Here is a 26,884-nt window from a genome sequence, read left to right as displayed (position 1 = left end):
AGGCGTGTGCGGTGTTTGTAAATTAGTGCATTTCATTGTATTCTGGTATTTTGCTCATAACACATTTACTTTGCTGGGTCTGTTTTGGTACCAAGTTTTTCATATTCAGAGCAATGATTAGTTCACAACTTCTTTCTTTCTTTCTTTCTTTCTTTCTTTCTTTTTTTCTTTCAAGTAAATAATTACTTTGCGAATTTAGTTAATTAACCAATTTACATTTTTTTTAAATTATTGATTAATTATTTCCTTTTCAATTTTTATTTTAAAATGAATTAATTTATTTATTTACTGATTGATTAGTTTATTTAAAAGTATTTAGCGTTTAATTAATTAACAGATTTATTTATGTATTAATAATTCATTGTTATTGTTAATTAATTTTTTTTCAATTATTAAAAATGAATTAACTTTTTATTAACTATGTATATATTTAAAATAAATAAAAATCACATTTGAGTTTTTTTAATCTAATTTAATCTAATTTTAATCTTTTTAATTAAAAAATTTAAAATGAATGATTGACTTACTAATTATGGTATTTATTTAAAAGTAATTAACACATATTTAAGTATTTTAAATTATTTATTTTTACTAATTTATTTATTATTTACTTTTTTACTAATTTATGTATTTAAAATGATTCATTACTTTACCATTTTTATCTAAAATGAATAAATCAATGAATTTCTTTATTTACTAAATTATTTATTTATTTAAAATTTATAATATACAAATTAAGCAAATTCATTTAATTTTGTCCATTTAATTAAATTATTTATTTATTTATTTATTTATTTATTTATTTAAAATAATTTAATTGTTTAATTACTTTACAATTTATAAAATGAATAAATCAATTAGTTTATTTGCTTATTTAAAATAATTATTCAAATAACAAATAAATCGAATGATTTAAAGTAATATTTTGTAGTTATTTATTAAATTATTTACTTATTTTTAATTAATTTAGTAATTATTTATTTGAAATTGATTAATCTATTTACTAATTTACAATTTTATTCATTTAAAATTATTGATTAATGAATTGCTTTGCAATTTTTTTATTTAAAATGAATAAATAAATGAATGTATTTACTAAGTTATTTATTTATTTAAAAGTATTAATTAATAATTTAACAAATGTATTTATGTATTTAAAATATGTTTATTTATTTAATGTTTTTTAAATGATTTACTTATTTATAAATTTATTAATTTACTTATTTATTTATTCATTTAAAATTAATTACATAAGGATAAATATTTCCCTATACATATTAATTAGGGATGATAAATTATATTTTTTGTAATAATTATCAGTATATATATATTTATGTCAGTATGTGTATTTGTTTATTTTTAGGGTACATTTTAAAATGAGCTTTTCAGAGGAAAAAAGAAAGACAATAGTGTGTGTAAATTGTGTAATGTGTGTAAAAATTTTGAAAAAATTTGCCCCATATATTGACATTTTAATTATAAAACTCAATTGCTCCATGACAATGTGCACTGCACCCACCCTTTAATAGATTAGCCAACATACCTGATGCTTCCACAAATAATTTGACGTAAACGCTATAGATTGCATTATAGTGCAGAGATGAGTATGTTCCTCTTCCTGTGTGTGTGTGTGTGTGTGTGTGTGTGTGTGTGTGTGTGTGTGTGTGTGTGTGTGTGTGTGTGTGTGTGTGTGTGTGTGTGTGTGTGTGTGTTTCTGAATGAGTTCCCTCAGGCACCACTCCTGACATTTTGCATTATGTGTGTTTGTGTGTGTCCCGAAAATCACGCCCAGCTCATCTTGTGACAGTCCTGAAAAAGAACTGTCCTTTTTGTGTGTGTGTGTGTGGAAACCTTCTCTGCTAGTGTGCCTCTTTACATTTCTCTATTTGTTGTGTGCAGATTTTGTCTTGTAAGTGTAAATACCAACATAATCTCACGGCCATTCGTAACAATTTAGCGGCTAATTCGTATGACTCCATATGATCTCATTTGTACAATTTAGTATGATTTGCTCACAGTGCTGGAGCCAGAGGGGTGTCCATTGGCCACCCAGGATGCCACTCCAAAATTTCCTCTGCTGCTGGCAGTTCCTGATGCTGTTTGACATCTCATTTGTCTAAAGAAGTTTTTGAGTTTTGCCGGCAAAGCTCAAGCTATTTTGAAATCAGTGACAAGGCGAACACAAGAGCATGGTTTCAAGTAGCGTCGCTAAAAGTAGTGATGCTAATGTTACTAGCTGAACTATGTTTCTCAGTAGCATGGCGGCAGTGTCGCTATAAATCAATAGCTTTTCAGTAACAAAGCTATTATTTTATACAAGTAGCCCAGTAGCGTCCACACAAGCTAGATTAACTGACAGTGGATCAATAAGTGACGGCATCAACATTCACGGAGCTGTGGGGCCGATGTCTATAGTTCCATACTATATAGTAGGCTAAAATCAGTATGCGAGCTGAGTAGTATGTCCGAATTCATAGAATTCGAAAATCAGTACGTGAGAAGTACCCGGATGACATACTACTTCCGGCGAGATTCTGAAGTGCGCATCCCATGCATGCTGTGCTATCCCATGATGCCCCGCGAGAGAATTCATGAAGGGCAGTGAAGCGACGCAATTGACGCAGGTAGATCACGTGACCATGACAAAATGGCGAATGTAGTACGTCCGAATTCCATTCATACTGTATAGAACGCACTTTTCTAATGGCCGTGTAGTACGTTTAAATTAAAATGCAGTGCCTACTGAGTAGTAGGCGGTTTTGGACGTAGCCACTATGATGGCGAGAATGACGATTTCTTCTTCCTCCTGTTTTACGGTGGTCGACAACAAACTCTTTGTTGTGTTACTGCCACTTCTCGCTCCGGTCGGTAACGTCGGCAAACAATTAGGCTAACAAGAGAAATATGCTTGATGGAAAGATGACTGAGGGAGAGGAGTTATTTCTCAAGAAGGGTTCCTCAAGACAATACCTCTAGATATACAGGTGAAGGCAGAATTAATAGCCCCCCTGTTTATTTTTTCCCCAATTTCTATTTAACGGAGAGCAGATTTTCTGCAGCACATTTCTAATCATAATAGTTTTGATAACTCATTTCTAACAGCTGATTTATTTTATCTTTGCCATGATGGCAGTAAAAAATATTTGACAAGATATTTTTAAGACACTTCTATACAACTTAAAGTGACATTTAAAGGCTTAACTAGGTTAATTAGGTTAACTAGGCAGGTTAGGGTAATTAGGCAAGTTATTGTATAATAATGGTTTGTTCTATAGACTATAAAAATAATAAAAAAATGCGTACAGGGGCTCATAATTTTGACCCTAAATGGCTTTTAAAATATTAAGAACTGCTTTTATTCTTGCCAAAATAAAACAAATAAGACTTTCTCCAGGAGAAAAAATATTATCAGACATACCGTATAAAGAAAAAAAATTAAAGGGGGGCTATTAATTCTGATCTCAACTGTACATGTTGCAATAACATTAATTCTGAAACATTCAATTTATGCAAGTTAATATATTTAATTTACGATGTTTAAATATTTTGCAATTATTGGAATTAACCAGCTCATATCCGCTTGTTAGGTGTGACGTCACACGAAGCGGCTTCCAGGTCCAAGCGCTCTATTTAACCGAATGGGGAGACTCATGAAATGGTAATAATAAACGTTTACAACGTGATTTAATACTTTCGAAAATCACGATGGCAGTATATATGTCCATGCCTAATAGCCGATGGCCAGAAAGTGATTCATTTTTTTATAAATTGTTAAAATTTTGGTATTTGTAATGCAGCAATCTCAGAGATTGTTGTGTAGACTATGACTTTATCTAAAATTAACTGTAATGTGTGATATGAATAAAAAAGTGATAAACAAATGATTTCTCAACTCAAATGAGTCGCAACTTGGACCCGGAAACAGTATTATATACGTCACCAACACGTCATCACTTAACAAGCTGATACTTTCTTCGGAAATTTTTTTTTTTTAGATCGATTGCTGATTTTAATGTGCAGGTAAGACAATGGATTAACATGTTTCTAACTGGATCAGATACAACAAGACTTTTTATTTTTATTTTTGGACAGGATCAATTAAACATGAAAAAAAGGGCGAGATTCATAAAGAAGCACAAAAAAATGTGCTTTTTTCAAACCCAGGTCTGTTTAATGTCTGCTATGTGTTATTGCAGTATTTTTTTCTTTATGCTCATGTTCTGATAAATGAATTCAGAATTATTTTTGCTAATATTTTTTTTTTATTCCTTTATTTATTATTTGAGTACAGTGTGTGTGTGTGTGTGTGTGTGTGTAACGAGGAGACTGACACGGAGGGATCCATTATGCAGTATTTATTAATCAAGCTCTCACTCAAACACACAACATGCACCAAAGTGCAAACACACATCAACAATAGTCTGAAAGGTTTCAAGACTGGCGGTAAACAGACACAGAGGGATTTACCAGGCATGGGTCAAAGGCAGGCTGCTTGTATCAGAGTCCGTGTATCAGGCTTTGGCCGTGGGCAGGCAGCGAGTATCAGAGTCCGTGTATCAGGCTTGGGTCGTGGGCAGGCAGCGAATATCAGAGTCCGTATATCAGGCTTGGGTCGTGGGCAGGCAGTAGGCGAAGCAGAGTCAGAAACAGGCTGGAGTAATACACGAGAGATCAGGCAGGGAATAACGCTCAGTAATGCTGGCCGGGGCTAAACAAGACTTCGCACTGACTGAGTGTTTGTGTGCGGCTTATAAAGGGTACGTGGGTTGTTAGCTAGATTCAGGACAGGTGTGTGCACAATCAGCGTAAGTGGATGATGTAATGCTAGAAGTCTGGAGATGACGGCCTCTGCTGGCCAGCGAGTGGAGTGACTGGGACCGAGTCGGTGACAGTGTGTGTGTGTGTGTGTGTGTGTGTGTTTGTGTGTTTGTGTGTGTGTGTGGACCCCCTGAAATAGCAGTGGCATCCCATGTAAAAAATAGTAATCTCCACCACTGTTTTCTCATCCCCCAATGTGGGTTACGTTTAGGGGGCGGGGTTTGATGCCACGCCTCCTTTTTAAAATTGTACATTTTTGTACGACTGAACTGGAATCCATACAAATTAGCCACTAAACTGACAAAACGTAAAATAGTTACATTTCCTCGTGAGATCAGGCTGGAAATACAGAGAACAACATAAATGAAAATTAATATTTTCATTCATTTCTTATTAAATATAGCCAATCATTTTTGGTGCGTTTAATCAAAGTAGATTATTTAAACAATTATATCCATTAAAATAGGAGTTTGGTCAATGAAAATCATTAGGAATACAAAGATCATACATTTAAATTCAAACTAGTTATTGCAAAATACTGCAAAATTATAACTAAATGATTTTTTTTTTATGTTTTTCTTGATTTTTCCTGTTTAATACAATTGTATTTAATAATGTCCCCAATATATTTATTCGGGTGTACTCTTTTTTATTTTTATTTATTTATTTATTTTTTTTTGGACTGTGATCCTTTTTGTTCGAAGTTTAGTTCCAGTTTTGTCTTTGGCACTGGCTAATTTAATGTTTATGCGCAAATAAATTATTGTAAAGCGTCCTATAGAAAATACCAACTTAAACGAGAGATCTCATTAAGCTGAGCACTTTATTTTAGTACCTGTTTGTGTGTGTGTGTGTTCTCTTTGTGTGCATCTGTTGCTCTGCTTTGCCGTTCTCACACATAAAAGCCTTTGGCGCGGACCTGAAGGCTGGCATGCATGTTAATGACGCTGCTCTTGTGTTGTGGAGGTGTGTGTGTGTGTGTGTGTGTGTGTGTGTGTGTGTGTGTGTGTGTGTGTGTGTGTGTGTGTGTGTGTGTGTGTGTGCGTTTTAAGTGCTGGAAGACAATAATACCTCTCACTCATCACATATGGCAGTCTCCAGTCACACACATGCACTGCTGACAGACCTAAACACAGCTCAAGAACTTGGGAATTTCAAGAACATGTCACATGGAAAGTGTATTGTATTCTATACGCATTCTACACATAAATTACGCAGTGCGCACAAACAAAACGTTTGTTTTGATATGTTGTTTACATGTATTTGCACAATTTCGAGCTTTCAGGCCTACTTTATTAAAAAAGCTCTCGTGTTCGTGTATCTGTGTTTATGATTGGTGAACAACAGTGACCAGTGGTGAAGCGATGACCATCAGAGCCAATCACAGTCATATCTGTTGGGCATGTAAACACACCAGCCAATCAGCTGTGTTTAAAAACTGCACTCAAATTTTGATGGGAGATACATGTTTTGAACATTTTTGTATTGATTGGTATTGAAGCCAATACTTTTGACCAGTGTTTCTCAACTGGTGGGTCATTTTTAGTGGGTCGTGGAGTGTGTGGTCAAATTTTTAGTTACATAAAACTTGAAAAATTAAGATGTTTACTTGCAGGATCTCTCAAATCTTTTTACAAGACCTGGAACCTTGTTTTAGACTTTATCAAAGGCTTTTGTTGTTTAGTCGATATCAGATCTAATAAACAGTAATTAATTAGAAAGAGGAAATATTGACTTCTTAATGTGAACTTTTAATTACTATTTTTTCAATTGTTATTATTATAATTTTATTTATTTATTTTATTTTTATTTCTTTTTTTGCTTTTATCGTAAACTTGCTCATTTATTATTAAATTGTTTAACAATTTCTTTTAATTCTTATATTTTATTTTTAATTTCTTATTATTTCTTTTAGAGGATATGTTTGTTTATAATTCATACATTTTAATTTATTTTATTTCAAGGGGATAGTGGGAAAATAAGGAAAATAAGACACTCTGTAATTTTTCCTTTGTTGTATTGTATACTATGTTGTATTGTCTTGTTAAACTCAATAAAAAAAAATTAAAATAAAATTAAAAAAAAGTTACTTTTTTTTTTTTACTTATTTTGCATATATTGAAATTTTATTTTGAAATGCGTGCGCGACAGCCGTACCGTTTGACCTGTGAAGTTTTATTTAATTATAGCAACAAATATGTCGGAGCGCAAGTAGGACCCTGAATATGTAACGTGTGGATTTACATATATTGAAAAACCTTAGTGTGTCAAATGTAGTGAGGTGCTCTCTCTACATATGACATCCCAGTTGCAAGGACAAACCTGTGGACTATTTTCAAAGCTGACTCCAAGAGCTGAGGGCATCGCTCACAAAAGTGCCTAGCAAAGGCCAAGAAAGCCCACACAAAAGCTGAAGAGCAAATAACTGGTGATTATTATTAAAATGGTTATGACTATTTTAATCATTCTACTTTAATTTGCTGGTTCGTTCTGTTCAACAGGATCAGTGTTAACGTTTTATTAACAGTTCAGTTTAGTTAATGGTAACTGAACTTTTTTCTTACTAACCACTGTTTACAGTATTTGATGTTTTTACTCTAATATTACTGTAATTTGATACATTTTGTTAAATGACAGCAATAAAATATTTTTTATTTGTAAGTCTTGGTGATTTTCTTATGATTTTTCTGTCACTACTTGTGTATGTTAATAAATAAATACAAATTAATTATAATTCCTAAAATTATATTATAGTTCCTAAAAATTTGGGTCGCGGCTTGTTGACCATGTTAAAATGTGGTTCCCATGTAGAGGTCTGCCGCGGGACCCGACCAGATTTCTGCGGCATAGGAATACATTTCCGAATAAAGCGCGGGAGCGGTCGGTAGCGGTCAGGCTTAATTTGGGATGGAGCGGGCCATTTAGCAATATCGCTCCAGACTCCCGAGTGAGTGAGCACGCGCATGTATGTGAGTAAATGAAACAGCTCGACGCTTTGTTTAGCTTGTTTGTTGCTGTGTGTGTGTATGTGTGTGTGCGCGTGTGCGAATGAGAGGTGTGTGTGTGTGTGTGTGTATGTACGCGAATGAGAGAGAGAGCTTTGTCGGTGTGAGTGTGCTTGGTGCTTATGTGTGTGTGTGTGTTTATACAGACTGCTTGTTATAGGCTGTCTGGACTCTGTATAGCTGGGTGGTTTTCGGTTTTGTTCTCCCCCCGCTCTTTAGCGGGATCGGGCGCGGCGGGTATAAAATGGGGCGGGTCAGGTAGCGGGACAACAAATACTCAATATAAGCGGTCGGGTTCGGGCTAAAACCTGGCGGGAGATCTCCACGCAGATCTCTAGTCCCATGGCCAAACTAGTTGAGAACCACTGCTTTTGACAACTCTTCAATAGAGTTTTCTATTTGTGTAAAACTATTATACCATCCTCATGTTGCTTCAGAGCTGTAAAACATCATTTATTCTATAGAAAACAAAGATGTTTTCTGTGACATCCTGAAATATTCGATCAGAAAATAATGAAGGTTAAATATTCATGCTTTAATAGACTGTTGATGAATTTATTAATAAACTACCATTGCTGGTTTGTTTTCAGGTCTAATACGTTACCCAGCAGGAGGACATTGAAGAACTCCAGATTAGTATGTAAGAAAGACGACGTTCATGTGTGCATCATGTGTCTACGGGCTATCATGAACTACCAGGTAAATCACAAAACCTTCAATCTGTGTTGGTAAGGATACTGTTGATCATCAGTTGGCACTGTTAACCCTTTAGATAGGCCAGTGCTTAGTTTCTGGATTTGAGGTTAACAGCAAATTAAAGTGTGTGTGTATGTGTGTCTGAGTGTGTGAGAGTGACCTTTACGCACTCACCTTGATGTGTCTGAAAAATTCAGATTATTTATCTCAGCTCTCAGAACTACATGGAGTAAACAAAAACAAAGACTGTGCATTTATGCACCATCAAATGTGCGTATAATGGAAGTCAATGGGGCAAAAACAGCCACCAGCAGTAAATTAAGGAGAAAACACATGAAAATCTAACAATGCATCAAAGCCAATGTTGTTACTAATCGTTCACAAGTCCAAGACTTTGATTTGACTTTAACAATTACTTTTTATATTAAAAATACGCCATTTTGTGTGTTTTTTCACCAAATCAGTGACATCATTTATGAATTTGGCACTTAAAAAGTGAAAATCCTGTCATTTTCTAAACAATTTAGTAGTTTTGATCAGGACTGAGGTTGATTTTTACAGATTTATGAAATATATATACGTATTGTAAAAAAATATTGATCAGATGCATTTTTACAGCAGTTTAATTCAGTGGATGTTTTCATCTCTAACATAACAAAAGGGTAGTAATTTGAACAGTGCACAAGGGTTAATGAAAATACTGATTATATAATACAATTATGTAACCAAGTTTACTTACCTTAAATGTGAAAATCACAGAATTAATCTAAATACATTAGTTTAAAGCAGCGAAACTAAATATTTGGCCTATGTCTGGTGTAGAAACAGCTTCTCAGTTTTACAAATCACCAAAACATTTACTTTTTACAGTTTATCAAGCCCCAAAACATTAACAAAAGCCTGTTGACACACATACAGTGCTCAGCATATATAAGTACACGCCTCACAAATCTCTCTTTTTTAAAGTTTGTATTTTTAATAGGAAGCTCTACAATATTATATTTATGCATATACATTAGATAAGTCAGTACTGAAGCCAAATCTGGCGCTTATCTAACAAAATAACATATGATAACGCTCCAAAAAACTAGTATAGCTAAATTCATATGTTATAGAAAAATATTAAATATTAATAAAAAAAGAAGTAAAATCAAGAGAAGCTAAAAAAAATAAAAAAAAATGTGGTTGAAATTTTGTAGGTTGTCATTTTTTGCGATATTTTGCTTGAATTTAATTGTATTATCTTTCAATTTCTCAATATTTTTGGTGAGTAAAATATGATTTTAATAAATAAATCTGTTTAATAAATCTGTTTTGTTTAAATGCACCAAAAACCCTATAGTCACTGAGAAATGGAAACAATATTCATTTTCAAAATGAGCTGTCCTCAATTATGCTGAGCACTGTATCCAGAGCACAGACAGTATGATCCAGCTCTGCAACAGGTTTCAATCTGGGCCTCACATATACAGAAGGCACAGAAACATGGTGATTTGTGAAAAGCTGTTCGGTCTTCATCACGTTTTATGTTCAGATGATAAATCTTGAAGATCCTGCTATGTTTGCTAATTAGTCCTCTCTCTGTCTCTCACTCAGTATGGCTTCAACATGGTCATGTCTCACCCTCATGCTGTGAATGAAATTGCACTAAGTCTGAACAATAAGAATCCCAGGTAACCCGTAGAGACGGAGCAAATGTGTGTGTGTGGATCTGTGAGCGCTTTCCCAGAATTCACCGCTTTTATTCATCTCGGTTGTGACTCCCCTTTCAGAGTCATAAATACTGGCAGCTATAACAACAAACCCCTTAATCTGTCTGTGTGATTGTGTATGTGTGTGTGTACCTTGTACTTTTTAAAGGGATAGTACACCCAAAAATGAAAATGTCCTGTTTGTTTACTCACCCACAAGTCATGTGACTTTTTAAAAACTCTTTGGGGTTGAAGCTGAGTCCGTGGCCCTTGGTGATTCAAATAACACTAGTGAACAGTGATAGGTTTGTAGATTAAAAATAAACACATACAAATTAGTCCAACTTAAAAGCCATGGCTCCTGATGACACGCTGTGGCACATGTGCGTATGTAGTCGATTTGTATTGCAGTCGATTTGATGACGGAAGCACCAGAGCGGACACTTGCACGGGAGGTCAGATGATGCATTTTGTTGGTAGCGATTGGTGATTCCCCGCACATTCTACGTGACAGTACTACATAAAACTACATTTGCTGATGTGTCAAGCAGCCCATGGACTAAATGGAGTTCATAATTTATACAATGTAAATTAGTTACATTTCCTACACTAACCAGTTATTTCCTCTTCACGAGACTGCAATGTGTCATCGGTAGCCGTGGCTTTTGATTTGGACTTGTGTTTATTTTTAATCTAAAAAAACTCACAGTTCACTGCCATTATATGAATCACCAAGAACGTTCGAGGTTACTAAAGTAACCCTTCGTTCCCCGAGGAGGGGAACGGAAGCACTATACTCCGTTGCCATAATGACTGTCCCTTAGCTGTTAAAAGTCTCTTCAGCTTAAAAAGGATAGCGTCTGCTGGCGCCAGGTGTGCTTATATACTCAGTTGATTGCATATGCCGCACACCTGCCAATTCATTCTTAATTGGCCCGTTCAATACTCTTTCAGACGAGTAGCTTCTGAACCGAATCTCCCATACGTGGATTAGTAAATCAATCCACTTATAGTGCTGGAGTTCCCCCCGAAGGGGAACTACAAATTCAGCTCAAAATCTTCTTGAATGGTTCTACTGAAGAAAAAAAAGTCAGCTACAGCTTGGGTGCCCTGTTGGCGAGTAAACTAATAGGAAATTTAAATTTTTGGGTAAACTATCTCTTTAAGTTGTGGGACACTGTTTGACATTGTGGGAAAAAATATTTTTGTAGTATTTTGAAAATGTCAAAATGCTAAATGTTTCATGTTAAGGTTTGTTTTAAGGGCAGGGGAATATAATATACAGCCTGTACAGTGAAAAAATATATATTACTTCTATGGGAAGTTCCCGTAAAGATACAGCAGTGTGAAGTGTTTTCCCGTTAGGGATTTCTTATCTTTTTGCATGTTTGTGACACTTAAATGTTTCAGATCATTAAACAATTGTAAATATTAAACAAATATAATCACATTATGCAGTTTTTAAATGGAGGTTTTTATTGTTAATGAAAAACAACCCTGTGTGAAAAACAGCCCTGTGTGGAAAAAGTTTTGCTGCTTCAGGACCATGAGTTCTGCTGTGTTGCAAATATCCTAAAGGAGATTGTCCGGCCATCTGTTAGTGACCTCAAGCTGAAGCGAACTTGGGTTCTGCAGTAGCACAATGATCTAAAGCACACCAGCAAGTCCACTTCTGAATTGCTGAAGAAAAACAAAATGAGGACTTTTGGAGTGGCCCAGTCAAAGTCCGGACCTGCATCAAATTAAAATGCTGTGGCATGACCTTAAAAAGGTTGTTATTGCTCAAAAACCCTCCAGTGTGACTGAATTACAGAAATTCTGTGAAGATGAGTGGCCAAAATTTCTCCACAGTTGTGGAACAGACTCATTGCAAGTTATTGATTTGCCTGATTGCAGTTGTTGCTGCTAAGAGTAGCCCAACATGATATTAGGTTTAAGGGGGAAACACTTTTTCACAAAGGGCTATGTTGTTTTGTTTATTGTTTTCCCTCAATAATAATAACCTTCCTTTTAAAACTGCATGATATGTTTACTTTTGTTGTCTTTGACTAATTTTTAAATGTGTTTAATGTTTTGTAACATTAAAGCCTGGGAAACATGCAAAAAAAAAAAAAACAACAAGAAATGAGTAAACACATTCACAGCAAACACCTTTTCGCACCACTGTACCTGTACAAAGGTGTTTGTGTGTGTGTGTGTGTGTGTGTGTGTGTGTGTGTGTGTGTGTGTGTGTGTGTGTACTGGATTTGATGTTTTACAAGGACAAATTTGTATGATGCCATGGTTATGGTGACCTAGGTATTACAGTGTTGAGGTGGTTTATGAGGACATTACGCATGTCCTCATAATTCAAAATTAATTAATAGGGTCGTTTGACATTTAAAATTCCCCTGAGGTTTCCTGTGAGTGTGAGGGTTGGGTTAAGGGGTAGGGGTGGCTGAATGCAACATAATAAGCAGTTTTTACAGTATAACATACATAATGCCTATGGAGAGTCCTCGTAAACCACCAAAACCGACAACCAATCAGAGTCATATATGTTCAACATGTAGACACAATGGCAGTGTTTATAACAACGCTTAACAGCACTAAAATGGTAATGTTAATATATATATTTATATATACAATTTACATTTTATACAACGCTTTATAAATATACCTTTTTTAAATACCTTTGACAACTCTACAATAGAGTTTACCATATGTTTGAAGCCAGTGTTTCTCAGCCACGTTCCTGGAGGACCACCAGCTCTGCACAATTTCCATGTCTTCTTAACCAAGCACACCTGATTTAGATTAACCTGATTCATAGGCTCATTAGCAGAGACTGAAAGACCTGAAATGGGTGTGACAGACAAAGGAGACATCCAAAACATGCAGTGTTGGTGGTTCTACACTGTAAAACCCAACAGTCAACCTTATCAAATTAAATTAGTGTAGTTATCTCAATTTACTGAAAGTTAATTCTACTCAGTGTTGAAGGTAATGAGTTAATTAAATACCTCATTATACTTTAACTTAAATGGAGTAAATTCTAGGCATGGGTCGGTATAAGATTCTGATGGTATGATAACCTTGGATATAAATATCCTGGTATTGTGATTACTGCTCTATAATATATATTTTTTAAATGTCTGGGAAAAATCAAAACCTTTTTCCGCTTTTTACACAATATATTTTAATTTAGAAAACATGTAATATATTTTGGAACAGTAAACATATCAGGCTAAATAATTCAAATAAATCATTTACTTCTGATGTCTTCATTAGTTTCAAAATCACTTTTTTTTTCTTATCTGCTGGAGATACTGTTGTCCTAAAAAACAAAACATAAAAATACCCTAGGAACAGTATAGCAGAAGATTTTGACGGTTTTAAAACCTTGACTTTTCCAAACCGTGGTATACCTTGACCATGGTTATCGTCCCATGCCTAGTAAGTTCACATTACTCATATAAATTAGCTTTTTTTTTAACTCAAATGTTATGTTGCAATCTATTTCCTCAAACGGTTTGATTTGCCTTAACTTGCTAGGTTTTACAGTTCTCAGTTGGTTTTAGTTCTCTTCATTTATTGGGGTTTACTGTGCTCAAATTGCTTCATTTCCTCAAATGGATTAAGTTCATAGTACTCATTAGGATTAGTTTTGGAACTTAAATGGTTTGTTGCAATCGGTTTCCTTGAACAGTTTGAGTTACCTTAACTTATTGGGTTAATAAGGAACGTGGTTGAGAAACACTGTTTTAACCTTTATATCATAAACAACCAAAACCATTGTGTTTCTGTGTGTGTATGTATAAAGAGAGAGGTTTATAGTCAGTGTAACTAACAGAAATGGGGAAATTGTATTTGTAAAAATCTCATTATAGCCAACATAACCAAGACCATTTTTTATGATCTTGCTGTTTTGTGAACAGGACTAAGGCTCTGGTGTTGGAGCTGCTGGCTGCTGTGTGTTTGGTTCGAGGAGGTCATGAGATCATTCTCTCTGCCTTTGATCATTTTAAAGAGGTACACACTCTTAAAGCCCTACTCACACTGTGATTTCAGACAGGTTTTGATCATCTGAGGCAATTTGGGAAAATCCTAAAAGATTCCTGTGGTCTTCGATAATTAGTTTGACATGTTCACTGACAGATTAATGGCTGTTGCGATTAGATTTTCCCTTCGATGAAATTCTGGCAGTGTCAGAAGATTTCAGAGTGTTTTTAGCTATGATATACGTCAACCCAAGAACCAACAGGAGTGCGAATCTGATGTCACAATCAGCACGACAACTTTAAACCACCTCTACTTCCTATTTGTGATTCAAAATAATAGTCATCATACTCAACGCTGCTACAGATAATATTAATTATAGTTTAATTGTTCATTGATCGAGTCTTCGCATTGATCCGTGAGCCAGACTGAACATCCACTGGTGACCTACTCACACCTGCAGATTCTCCACGATGGACGTCCAGCTCTGCACAAGAAATTTGGCCAGAGGAGAAATGGTCCTGTCCAACTGAGGCTAGTTTCTCTCGAGGTTTTTTCACTTTTGTCAATTGGTGAAGTTTCTTTATCGTCACTATGGCCACTGGCTTGCTTGGTTTAGGACTTGCGGAGCTGCGCATCAATGGATTTGCTCTTCAGTGTTTGGACTTTCAGCAGTAGAAAATTAAATTACACTGAACTGAACTGAACTAAACTGAACATCAACTCTGAAAGCTGGACTGACACAGTTTAAATTTACTAAAACTTCTTTGTTAAGCTGCTTTGACACAATCTACACTGTAAAAGCGCTGTAGAAATAAGGATGAATTGAATTGAATAATTGATATGAGATGTGTACACATATTTAAGAAAGCATAATATATTCATTTGTTTAGTGGAAGAATTTCAATTATATTTTATTCCTAGCTATTCTGAGGAGTAGATCAATGCAGTGTGTTATTTCTATGGGGAGGATTGGTGGAATACGTTGAACTACTGCGTTGAGTTTATTAAATGTCACAGAACTCAATAAAGCCAGAAAAGGATTAGGGTGGCATCAAATTCTCATTTCATTGTCTCTTTACATACTTCCAATGTTCCTTCTCGATGCATGAGCTCTTTTTTTATTGCTTCACAGGTGTGTTTAGAAGAACAGCGCTTCGAGAAGCTCATGGAGTACTTCAAGAATGAAGACAATAACATTGACTTCATGGTATGTGTGACACTAATATGCTAATGTTTCTTTTTTTTTTAAATACATAACACTTAGGGGTGTAATACATGAACATATGGACACCATTTAAAACTGGTTTATTACTTGCCTATTGTTAAGATATTAACTGTATATTAGCACTTACTATTTTAGCTGTTGAGGATGTTTACATCCACTCTGGGGGGATTTTGAGTCTAAATTTGGCCACAACTTTCTGTGTTTCAGAAAATGGAATGATTTTTGGGAACAAATCTTATTTTAACACATATTTTGGAAAAATGGTTTAAAAATAAAAAAAATTAAAAAACTCAACAATACACCCGATTTGCCCCATTAACTTCTATTATAATGACATTTTTAGATTGCAAAGCTACACTGTAAACCCTAATAAGTTGACTAAACTAAATTAATTGAGGAAACTTGTTGCCTCAATTTAATTGAGTAATGGAGTTTCCCAAAACTTGCATATTTAAATTTATTTAACTTGCCGGTTTTGTAGACTATACTGAACTTAAATTGTTCAGTTCACCAAACTTAGTACTAGTTTTAAAAACCAAATGCAAAACGCATCACAAAAAATGTCTTAGCTGTTGGATGATGATCAAAAAAAAAAAAAACGGCCACAGATTCAGAGTAAAAAAAACATTGAGTGTGTTAAAATATGTTGATCTACTTCTGCATTGATTTAACGACTTGCAGATAATTGGGGAATGAAACTTCATAATGATGTTTTGTATCCAAAACATCAAATCTTATCCAGACAGCATACTAATACATTTTCCAAACATTCAATTACCTGGACAATAAGGAAGTCCTTAGGCTGAGCTTAAAACTCAAGGTTTCCCAGCTAGGACTTCACAATGCAAACAGTTTGAAGTAGCTCCGAGGAACCAGGCGTTCCCTCTACCACAACGGAATCTATTCTTCATTCACCCACTGTTCTGTAGACTTAAAGGGGCTAATAATTTTGTCCTTAAAATGGTTTTTAAAAAATTTAAAACTGCTTTTATTCTAGCCGAAATAAAACAAACAAGACTTTCTCCAGAGGAAAAAAAATATTATCAAAAATAAAAATTTCCTTCCTCTGTTAAAGAGCCCATATTATACATGAAATAGGGTCATATCCTGGTTGTAAGGGTCTCCAACAACAGTCTAATATGCATGCAAGGTCAAAAAACACTTTCATGGTCTTATAATCTGCATTTATTTTTAGCTAATTATCCCAGCGACTCCTGTATGAATCGTCCAGTGATTCATTTGTTCCCAAACCCCTCCTTAGCGCGGAGCTAATCTGCGCTGATTGGACCGATGACAGTCTGTCGCGATTGGTCGACGGCCTTCAGTCAGAGAGGGAAATGGCCAATAGCTAATCAGCAATTTAAAAAGTAATCACAGTTCATACACGCTCGATAGTGTAGACGTGGATTTTAGCTGCCACACTATGGCGAGTGGATAGTGCCACGGATAACCGAACGAAGGAGACAGTCGTGTACTCGCCATACCACACACACACAAAAACACACACACACCTCCGGATGACAACGCTCCCGCTTCCGCCCGCACCCGCCAGGTTTTAGCCTGAGAACCCGCTCCGTTTTCTGCCCGCCGCGCCCGGTCCCGCTAGAGCGGAGAACACAACCAAAAATCACCCAGTATACAGTCCAGACAGCCAAGCTGTCTGTATAAACACACACACACAGCACAAAGCACACAAAGCTCGTTCGTTCGTTCGCTCTCTCTCTCTCTCTCGCTCTCTCTCATACGCGCGCGTGCGCACTAACACACACACACAAGCACCACGCAGACTCTCTCTTTCTAATTCGCATAGCAATATCCGTGATATTGCTAGACAGCCCGCTCCCTTCCCAAATTAAACCCGTTACCTACCGCTCCCGCGATTTATTCGGAAATTTATTCCAGATTTCTGCGGCGCGGGAATAAATTTCCGAATAAATCGCGGGAGCAGAACTCTAGCACGGAGCTCCATAAACAAACAGCACGCGTCGCGTTTTTAACGTGACTTTGCACGCGATAAGATAATATATCCAGTTAACCTGATACAGTACACGCGGTTACAAGTAACAAATCACAACTAAATACATTTGCAAGCTAGAGTCAACGAGGCAACAACTTTAACCGCATGTACTTACACTTGAGAAATGGAAGAAACCCATCCTGACGTCCATCAGTTACTCTTTACTGATCCTTCCTTTAACAAACGCAGATGAAGTATTCTTTGTAGCATGTAGCTTCCAGAAGTTTCCAACTGCTTGGTTATAATGCTGATGTTTCATCTTTGGGTAGAGACTCAATATAATGTCCATCTGCAGTGTTACTTCAATCGACCGGCATGTTTGTGTGCATGTGTTTGTGGGTGTGCGTGTGTTTGTGGGTGTGTGTGTGTGTGTCTGGGTTTCTGCGTCAGAGGGCGGGGCCTCAGGTTTGAAATCTCCCTGGTTTGCGCGTGCACGTGAATAACTTGGTTTCGTTCGTACGTCATGGCGAAACACCTAATGAGTCGGTATCAAGGCGACTCGTTTGAAGCACTATGAGTCGACTCTTTTATAGATGAATCAACCGTTTTAAACACTGTATTCTTACAGATTTAAGCCTTAGCTGGATACTTCACTTCACTTAGAGCTGTGTTACACACTACATGGAGGGGAATTTTCAAAAACCCATAATATGGGCTCTTTAAACATAATTTGGGAAATATAAAAAAAAATAAATTATATATATATATATATATATATATATATATATATATATATATATATATATATATATATATATATATATATATAAAATATATAAATGCATGTGTGTGCATGCGTGTGTGTAATAATATACTATGAAAAAAATGTTTAAATAAATTTCAAACAAACAATAAGTAGCCATTTATTCACATAATGATGAATAATTATACCTGAAGCCATTTGTTTTCTGATTTAAATAAAGATCTTGCACTTAAAAGTTTGCACATATTAGAATTTTACAGTCAAAACTACATTTGTAAAATTGACCTATTTCTTTCAAAGGATTAATTATGATTTTGAACTTACTACACTTGAAATCTTAAGTTTATGCAGTTTCATGGTACATAAGTTAAATTAACTCATATTTTAAAGTGATAGGACCAAAATGCTACATTTTAAGTTATGTTCAGTCAACTTTACTTAATTAAGTAAAGACAACATTAGGGTTTACAGTGTTTAAATGACACATTTTACCTGTTCCTAACAGAGAGAACCAGAAACAACCAAGAATGCATGATTATTTTGTGTCATGGATTTGCAATCAAAAAATGTCATTACAATGGAAGTCAATGGGGCAAAAACAGCCACCAGCATATTGAAAGGGTAGTCAATTTGAACAGTACACAAGGGTTAATAAGCAGCTAATTAGTAGTTTGAGCTAAAAGGCTTAGTTAATGGTTTGTTAATAGTGTAAATTGTACATTAAAATAAAGTGTGAACAACTTTTTATGTTGATGATTTTAAAATGGTGCTATATTTTGTCTCACAGGTCGCCTGCATGCAGTTTATAAACATCGTGGTTCATTCTGTGGAAGACATGAATTTTCGAGTGCACTTACAGTATGACTTCACAAAACTAGGTCTGGATGAATATCTGGACGTGAGTATGAACGTAATTCTTCTGATGTTCAGTATCACTTGCAGGACGTCCCGTCACTCTCTGTCTCTCGCTCTCGCTATAGAAGCTGAAGCACACCGAGAGCGATAAGCTGCATGTGCAGATTCAAGCATACCTGGATAACGTGTTTGATGTCGGAGCTCTGTTAGAGGACGCAGAAACCAAAAACGCAGCGCTGGAGAGGGTGGAGGAACTAGAGGAGAACATGTCTCATGTTAGTATTGTGCTTTCATTATATAACGGCCAAAAAATGTTGTTCATTTGCAGTTACTTGTCAAGTACTTGTACTACAGACAGAATAGCCCCTTTCACACATACGCACCTTTCCGGAAAATTACCGACAATTTTCCGGGAAGGTCTATATGTGTGAACGGGCCCTTTTTGAAAATACCGGTACATTCGTTCCGGCTATTTTCCGGAAAGAGAAGATATCATGACTTTTTTTTTGTAAAGTCTTCAGCTGATTTACTGACTGAGTGATTCTTTGTGGTTTTCTAGCTGACAGAGAAGTTACAGGACACCGAGAATGAGGCAATGGCAAAAATTGTTGAGCTGGAGAAACAACTCATGCAAAGAAATAAAGAGCTGGACTCTCTTCGGGTAAAAGATGCATCCTTACATCCATTACTGTCGTTAAGTTGACTATATTGGTGTTTTTCTTTAGGTATACAATAATGTAATTAAGACACAATACCATGATACCATACCCTCACCAGGGTGCTCGAGAGTTCATGAGAGTATGCCCAACCAGTGTTTTGTTGACTTGGAGAAGGCATTCGATCGTGTCCCTCTTGGCATTCTTTGGAGGGTGCTCTGGGAGGATGGGGTCAGAGGCGCTCTGCTAAGGGCTGTCTTGTCCCTGTATGAACAGAGTAGGAGTGTGGTTCGCATTGCCGGCAATAAGTCAGACTCGTTTCCAGTGCATGTTGGGCTCCAGCAGGGCTGCCCACTTGTCACCAATTCTATTCATAATTATTACGGACAGAATTTCAAAGTGCAGTCTTGGGCTAGAGGGGGTCCGGTTCGGGGACAACAGGCTTTCATCTCTGTTATTTGCAGATGATGTTCTTCTGTTGGCTTTATCAAGCATGGACCTTCAGCATGCACTGGGACGGTTTGCTGCTGAGTGTGACGCGGCTGGGATGAGAATCAGCACCTCCAAGTCCGATGTCATGGTGCTCCACGGAAAAAGGTGGTTTGCCATCTTCAGGTTGGAGGAAAGTCCTTACCCCAGGTGGAGGAGTTTAAGTATCTTGGGGTTTTGTTCACGAGTAAGGGAAAGATGGAACTAGAGATTGACAGGCAGATTGGTGCAGCTGCAGCAGTAATGCGGTCGATGTACCGGTCTGTTGTGGTAAAGAAGGAGCTGAACCGACAGGCAAAGCTCTCGATTTACTCGTCAATTTACGTTCCTACTCTCATGAGCTTTGGGTCATGACTAAAAGGACAAGATCTTGGATACAAGCGGCCAAAAGGAGTTTCCTTCACAGGGTGGCAGGGCACACTCTTATAGACAGGGAGGAGATCTGTCACCCAGGAGGAGTTAGAGTAGAGCCACTCCTCCTTCACATCAAGAGAAGTCAGCTGAGGTGGCTTGGGCATCTGTTTCGGATGCCTCCTGGGCGCCTACCTAGGGCGGTGTTGCAGGCATGTCTCACCAGCAGGAGGCCTCGGGGAAGACCCAGGACACACTGGAGGGACTATGTCTCTCGGCTGGCCTGGGAACGCCTCGTGATCGCCCTGGAGGAGCTGGAGGAAGTTTCTGGGGAGAGGGAAGTCTGGGGTTCTCTCGTAAGACTGCTGCTCCTGCGACCTGGCCCTTGATAAATGAATGAAAATGTCATGACATAACCATGATACTAGTAAATATCATACAAATTTAAGTATTGGTACCATTTAAGTTCCTATTTACTACCTATAACTATGCCTACTGTATATTTTTACCTATATACTAGGCATGTATAATTACGACAACTGGGTAATAATCAGATGCTAATGCTTAACCAAAACTGTTACAATAATTTATTTGACTTGTTCCTTTCGTCTGTAGGTACATTGTAGGTACAATTACTGTCATTTAAAGTAAAACTTTTTTCCTTTTCCTCTTTCTTTCTGTCTTCCTGTACTCAACTTGATCGTTGCAATTTAAAATAAGACAATGAACTTTCATATTTTAATTAGATTATATTACATTTAGTCATTTATCAGGGATTAGAACAAGAACAGAAGCAATCAAACCAACCAATACTCTTAGCATTAGCATTAGAAGGTCAGAGCAGATCGGCTGATGAACTAGTGCTAGTGCAGTGGAAAAGTCAAAGACGTTTGCTGAATTTACAGTTCATACAGCCAGTTTGGTCAATTTAATAACTTTGATTCCTGCTTCAGCTTGTGCTTCCTTTTTTCAGGACGTGTATAAAGATGCCAACTCTCAGGTGCACACTCTCCGGCGGATGGTGAAGGAGAAGGACGAGGCCATTCAGAGGCAGTGCAACCTGGAGAAGAAGATCCATGAGCTGGAGAAACAAGGGACCATTAAGATCCAGAAGAAAGGAGATGGTGACATAGCCATCCTGACATCTCCTCCACAGGGGAACGGGCATCTTACTGGTTCAGAAAGCATCACTGGGGTGCCTAGCGGTGGTGTGGTCAGTCACGGAGGTGTGGCTAATGGCGTAGCACATGGCGTGCACATTCCTGACCCTTCACTACCCCTTCCTCCTCCTTCTTCTTCTGTTTCAGAAACAGGTAAGTGATTTTAAGTGAAGTCTATTTATAAACTTATTTCAAGAGGATCACGTGCATATGATTGCTTGCAGTCGGCCCCGCATTATTTCATTTATGATTGACCAATCAGACGATTCCTAAGCCACTAAATACCATAAGTTCCATATAACAGCATCTTCGTTTTGAAGAATCCTTCCTTCCACCCCTACTCCTTCTCCTTTCCTAGGTGGGAGGCACGGTGGCCCAGTGGTTAGCACTGTTGCCTCACAGCAAGAACGTCACTGGTTCTAGTCCTTACCAAGCCAGTCGACTTTTCTGTGTAGAGTTTAAACACATTCTCCCCGTGCTCACGTGGGTTTCCCCCGGGTTCCCCGGTTTCCTTCCACCTTCCAAAAACATACAACTTAAGTGAATTGACTAATCCAAATCAGCACCATAGACATGCTCCTAGTAAGTAGTTATCTCTTAAGAGCAATCATTATCTGTTCATTAGCTACTACAGGAGAGGAGTTCTCGAGATCTGCCTGAGCTCAAACTCCCCTCTCGCCTTGCAAACGGGAGGGAGCCCCAGGCTCAAGGATCTTATGTAGTCAAGACTCTCTCCCAGGACAGCATGCCAAACAAGCTTTATAATCAATCCTCAGCTCAGGGTGAATGGTCGTTCAGTGCAAAAGTATATTTAAGACCCTGGCAGCCAGTCAGGGTTTAGATCAGGGGTGTCCAAACTCAGTCCTGAAGTGCCAATGTCCTGCAGAGTTTAGCTCCAACTTGCATCACAGTATTGTAACAACAGTTATTATACATAGTGTTATATATAATATTTCTTATATTACCCATTAAATTGGAGTTTGGGCACCAGCACAAGTACAAAGCTCTATATTATAGCTTATTCTGGTCAAACCTCCTATTAAGAAATAAATTGTGAATGGTGGCCAAAGTTGTTACATCTCCTGGCAGATTTAAAATACTGGCCTTTTCTGTTAACGAAACGTGATTTCATTTCACGATGTTCATAAAACATCCTGATAATTGCTCTCAGCTCAATTTCAGATGGAGTAGGTCATACTGTTTTTACTGTAATATTTGGTATGTCAACATCTCTGACAGTGTCGGTGTATTTCCTGAGAACTTCAACATGAATGTTCTCCATGGGTCTGCAACTGAAGTCGAAGATTTCCTTTGAATTCTGTGAAGAAACATGACAATGAAATAAGCCTAAAATGATCAAATACTTGTGCTTCATTTTCTTTAAAGAAAGTGAACCTCTTCCTTCACAAAAAAAAAAAAAAACTGACACTTTAAGGACATTAAAGCTGTGAGAAGGGATAAATTGGTATTTATTATCATCACGAGCTCCTCTTTTCTACCGTTATACATGGGGAGAGGCTGTCGTAAATATTGAGTGGAACGTATCGTTGCATTTAAACTAAATTCAGTGGTGCAACAAATCACAACTAGGCCATGTTTTAACCTACGCACTGCTAGTGCAACTGGCTCCAGTGTCACAAATCAATCAATAAATAAATGAATTTAGTGTCATGAGATGAAATTAACATTCTGTCCTGTTTTATAATTACAGTACTAAATGGTCCGTCTGCAGCTCCGGCACCAGCTCCTCCACCTCCTCCTCCACCTCCCCCTCCTCCTCTTCCCGTAGATATATCTGCCCCTATGCCCCCTCCACCACCCCCCATGGCTCCTCCGCTTCCTGGCTGTGGTTCGCCCACCGTCATCATGAACTCGGGATTGGCAGGTAACAGAAGCTGCACCGCACTACAGACAAAACCTCAACAATCACAGGCTCAAAATATGGTTCAGAATACAAGAACTGCCCACCACAAGAAGAAAAAAAAAGCCACTGATTCAGATTGAGATATGCAGGAAGCCTCTTACTGTTAAAAGGCTGAAGTATTGTAAGCTGCAAAGCTCACGCATCACTTCAGAGTGGCTGCGGGACTCTGGAGCCACAGGCACACTGTATGCTCACTGAGCTGAATGATAACAATCGCAGCTCAAGCTGTTTGTGTGCTTTCTGGAACAGGTTTAATGTCTGAACAAGCGATTAACCTCTATTCTGCTGAAGTCATAATCTTGGCTCTATGATCAGATCCCTTGAAACATCTTTCTGTTTAAACACACTGACTTCTGTTGAAAATGTATTTACTACAACAATATTGCACAACATTATCACAGCGTTCTTTCAATGTGTACAATTACTTTGAAGTGTAATTTTACACAAAACATTTGACATTTTTTATGTTGCTCCAGCCTCATTCGTTCAACTTCTGAACACATTAAAATACTTTAGATGTAATCCAGGAGCTCTCTCGTTTTCCGTATGTTAGAAGAAAAGCAACCAAAAACATTCTCGAAAACTTCCATGCTGTTCAACTGGAATCATACGAAGCTCCATAAACAATTTTGTCTTTCAAGTAAAAAAAAAAAATATATATATATATATCTGTATCTTCACTCCCGTATCTTCACTCTTTGTGTCCCGTGTGTTTACTATGGGAAGTAAGATATATTGCCATTGGAGTCAACAATGTGATGCTCAAGCATCCTATTGTCCATTGTAAACGTGCACCCTGATCTGATATGAATGACACTGGCAAACAAAGTCAATTTTACTGTTTATTTGGTCCACCAATATGTAATTGCAGCTTCATTAATTACCACTAAAGTTACATGGAATAAAATATATCTACAGTTGAAGTCAGAATTATTAGCCCCCCTTTTAATTTTTTATTCTTTCTTAAATATTTCCCAAACGATGTTTAACAGAGCAAGGAAATTTTCACAGCATGTCTGATAATATTTTTTTCTTCTGGAGAAAGTCTTATTTGTCTTATTTTGGACAGAATAAAAGCAGCTATTATTTTTTTAAACACCATTTTAAGGACCAAATTATAAGCCCCTTTAAGCTAATTGTTTTTTTCTTGATAGTCTACAGAACAAACCATCATCATACAATAACTTGCTTAATTACCCTAACCTGCCGAGTTTGCCTAATTAACCTAGTTAAGCCTTTAAATGTCACTTTAAGCTGTATAGAAGTGTCTTGAAAAATATCTAGTAAAATATTATTTACAGTCATCATGGCAAAGATAAAATCAATCAGTGTTTAGGGGTGAGTTATTTAAACTATTATGTTTAAAAATGTGTTGAAAAAATCTGCTCTCCGTTAAACAGAATTTATAAATAAGGGTCTAATAATTCAGGCTTGCTAATAATTCTGACTTCAACTGTATATATGTTGGTTTCTTTCTAACACTTTAAATGTCGCTTAACTTTCTTTAGAGGGCCAGAGAGCTCGTGGATTTCATCTAAAATATACTAATTTGTGTTTTCAATATGATTGAAGGTCCCATGGGATCTGGACATTTTGATTTTGGGGTGAACTACTAACCCTTTAATAGTGTTTTAATGCAGTTTCTTATTGGAGTTTTAATGGAGCAACACTGATCTTTGAACTTTGTCAATTTACCATTGTAGACCTTAGCAATGTTAATGTTAATAATAATAATAATAATACAATCATTGTGTAACTGCATTTAAATAGTTTAAATGTGATTACATTAGAAATATTTATATGTTTGTTTGTTTTTTTGACAGTATGGTACACTAGTAAAACTAAAACTACTGTATTTTTTATATAAAGTACATTTTTACATTTACAAGTACATTTTTATATTGGATTAAGTGAAAAAATGGCTTCTGATTTTAGCCTGTTGTAAAAAAATGAACCCCCTTGGAAAAATGAAAAGGATTTTCTAGTAGTATTTTCATTTTAAACCAGCAGTTTTCATGTCGTGTGACCACATGAAAAAACAAAAATAATTCAGTTCATTCATTGTCTATAAAACAATAGTTTATCTTGGAGTAAATGTAATTGTTTCCTTGGACGGAATAAATATTTTGATCATTATTAAATATTATTTTTCACTTTCATCCAAGTCAAAACTATCATTTGCGGCAAAATTATAAATTTAGCTGTAACAAATTATAGTCTTTTTTTAGGTTGTTATATATAAATACAGTGCTCAGCATATGTAAGTACAAGCCTCACAAATCTCTCTTTTAAATTCATATTTTTAATAGGAAGCTCTACATTATTATATTTGTACATTTACATTAGATTAGTCAGTTCTGAAGCCAAATCTGGAGCTAATAGAGCTAATTTCTATAAGTGATAGAAATATGAACTTTTTTCAGCGTGTATTAAGCAATTTAAACACTAAAATTCCAAATGAAATTGATCTGTATTTCTGAATTTCAGTGGAAATGTCTTGTGTAGGACAGCACAGATCAAATCCTAGGATTCAGGAGTTTTGCTGCCTACTCATAACCACCTTTTCTCTCCTTTCTTCTTTATTTCTGCTCTACCTTTTGTATTGGCATAGAGGGACCCATCAAACTGTACTGTAGGTTTGCTGTGTTATGTTGTGTGTGCTTAGTTCTTTATGTGTGTGTGTGTGTGTGTTAGTAAGCAGTCATGGTATTTTAGTCTGTGTATAGCACTTCTGTAATCTCGATCTGACAGTGTAGATCTGTGAAGCTGCATTGCTGGTTATTCCTCTTGAAACTGAGCATGAAAAACAAGAGAGGAGCGTTCTTTACTTGAGTTCAGCAAATAGCAGGACTGTAAAGCCTATGAGAGAACATGTTCCATGACATCTAAGCTCACACTCTTACACCAGCGGACCAAATCCCTGTTTCCACAAGTCAAGCCATCAACCGCAACCTCATGGAAAACAAAACTACAATTCACATCAGCTCAACATCTGCATCAACATTTGCCCTTAAGCTGCTGTTGAAGATTGTACACTTTCAAAAATAGCCGTAAATTATCAGTTTTCTGTATTTTTTATTTAATTTTTTACTTTATTTATAGTTTTTGTAAAAACATTACAGCAAATAGTGTATATATATATATATATATATATATATATATATATATATATATATATATATATATATATATATATATATATATATATTAGTGCTGTCAATCGATTAAAAAATTAACTAATTATTCGCACCTTTTAAAAAAAATCGCGATTAATCTAAAACTTGTAATTTTGGCTATTCAAATGTAAAATTAA

At 36.3% G+C, this 26,884-nt stretch overlaps 1 protein-coding gene across 14 annotated transcripts in view; it reads left to right on the top strand.

Moving 5' to 3' along the window:
- Window positions 1–26,884, top strand: part of fmnl2a (formin-like 2a) — a 134,206-nt gene that overhangs the window by 71,785 nt on the left and 35,537 nt on the right. For 9 of the 14 annotated variants that reach the window (XR_015499048.1, XR_015499049.1, XM_087267397.1 and 6 more), the window contains 9 exons: window positions 8,414–8,522; window positions 10,116–10,192; window positions 14,128–14,221; window positions 15,324–15,398; window positions 18,924–19,034; window positions 19,117–19,266; window positions 19,551–19,652; window positions 21,461–21,800; window positions 23,359–23,532. Coding sequence is in view for 12 of the 14 variants with exons in the window: in XM_087267397.1 (XP_087123523.1) it covers window positions 8,414–8,522; window positions 10,116–10,192; window positions 14,128–14,221; window positions 15,324–15,398; window positions 18,924–19,034; window positions 19,117–19,266; window positions 19,551–19,652; window positions 21,461–21,800; window positions 23,359–23,532 (1,232 nt within the window). In the remaining 2 variants the exon portion in view is untranslated. Of the gene's footprint in view, window positions 1–8,413; window positions 8,523–10,115; window positions 10,193–14,127; window positions 14,222–15,323; window positions 15,399–18,923; window positions 19,035–19,116; window positions 19,267–19,550; window positions 19,653–21,460; window positions 21,801–23,358; window positions 23,533–26,182; window positions 26,204–26,884 lie in introns of all 14 variants that reach the window. The other 5 variants (XM_087267395.1, XM_087267396.1, XM_087267399.1 and 2 more) reach the window with 1 other exon arrangement.

Source organism: Danio rerio, chromosome 9, assembly GCF_052040795.2.
Source record: "Danio rerio strain M-AB ecotype USA chromosome 9, GRCz13ab, whole genome shotgun sequence".
Classification (NCBI taxonomy): domain Eukaryota; kingdom Metazoa; phylum Chordata; class Actinopteri; order Cypriniformes; family Danionidae; genus Danio; species Danio rerio.
Note: the sequence above shows the minus strand (reverse complement) of the source record. Positions and strands in the feature narration are given on the sequence as shown.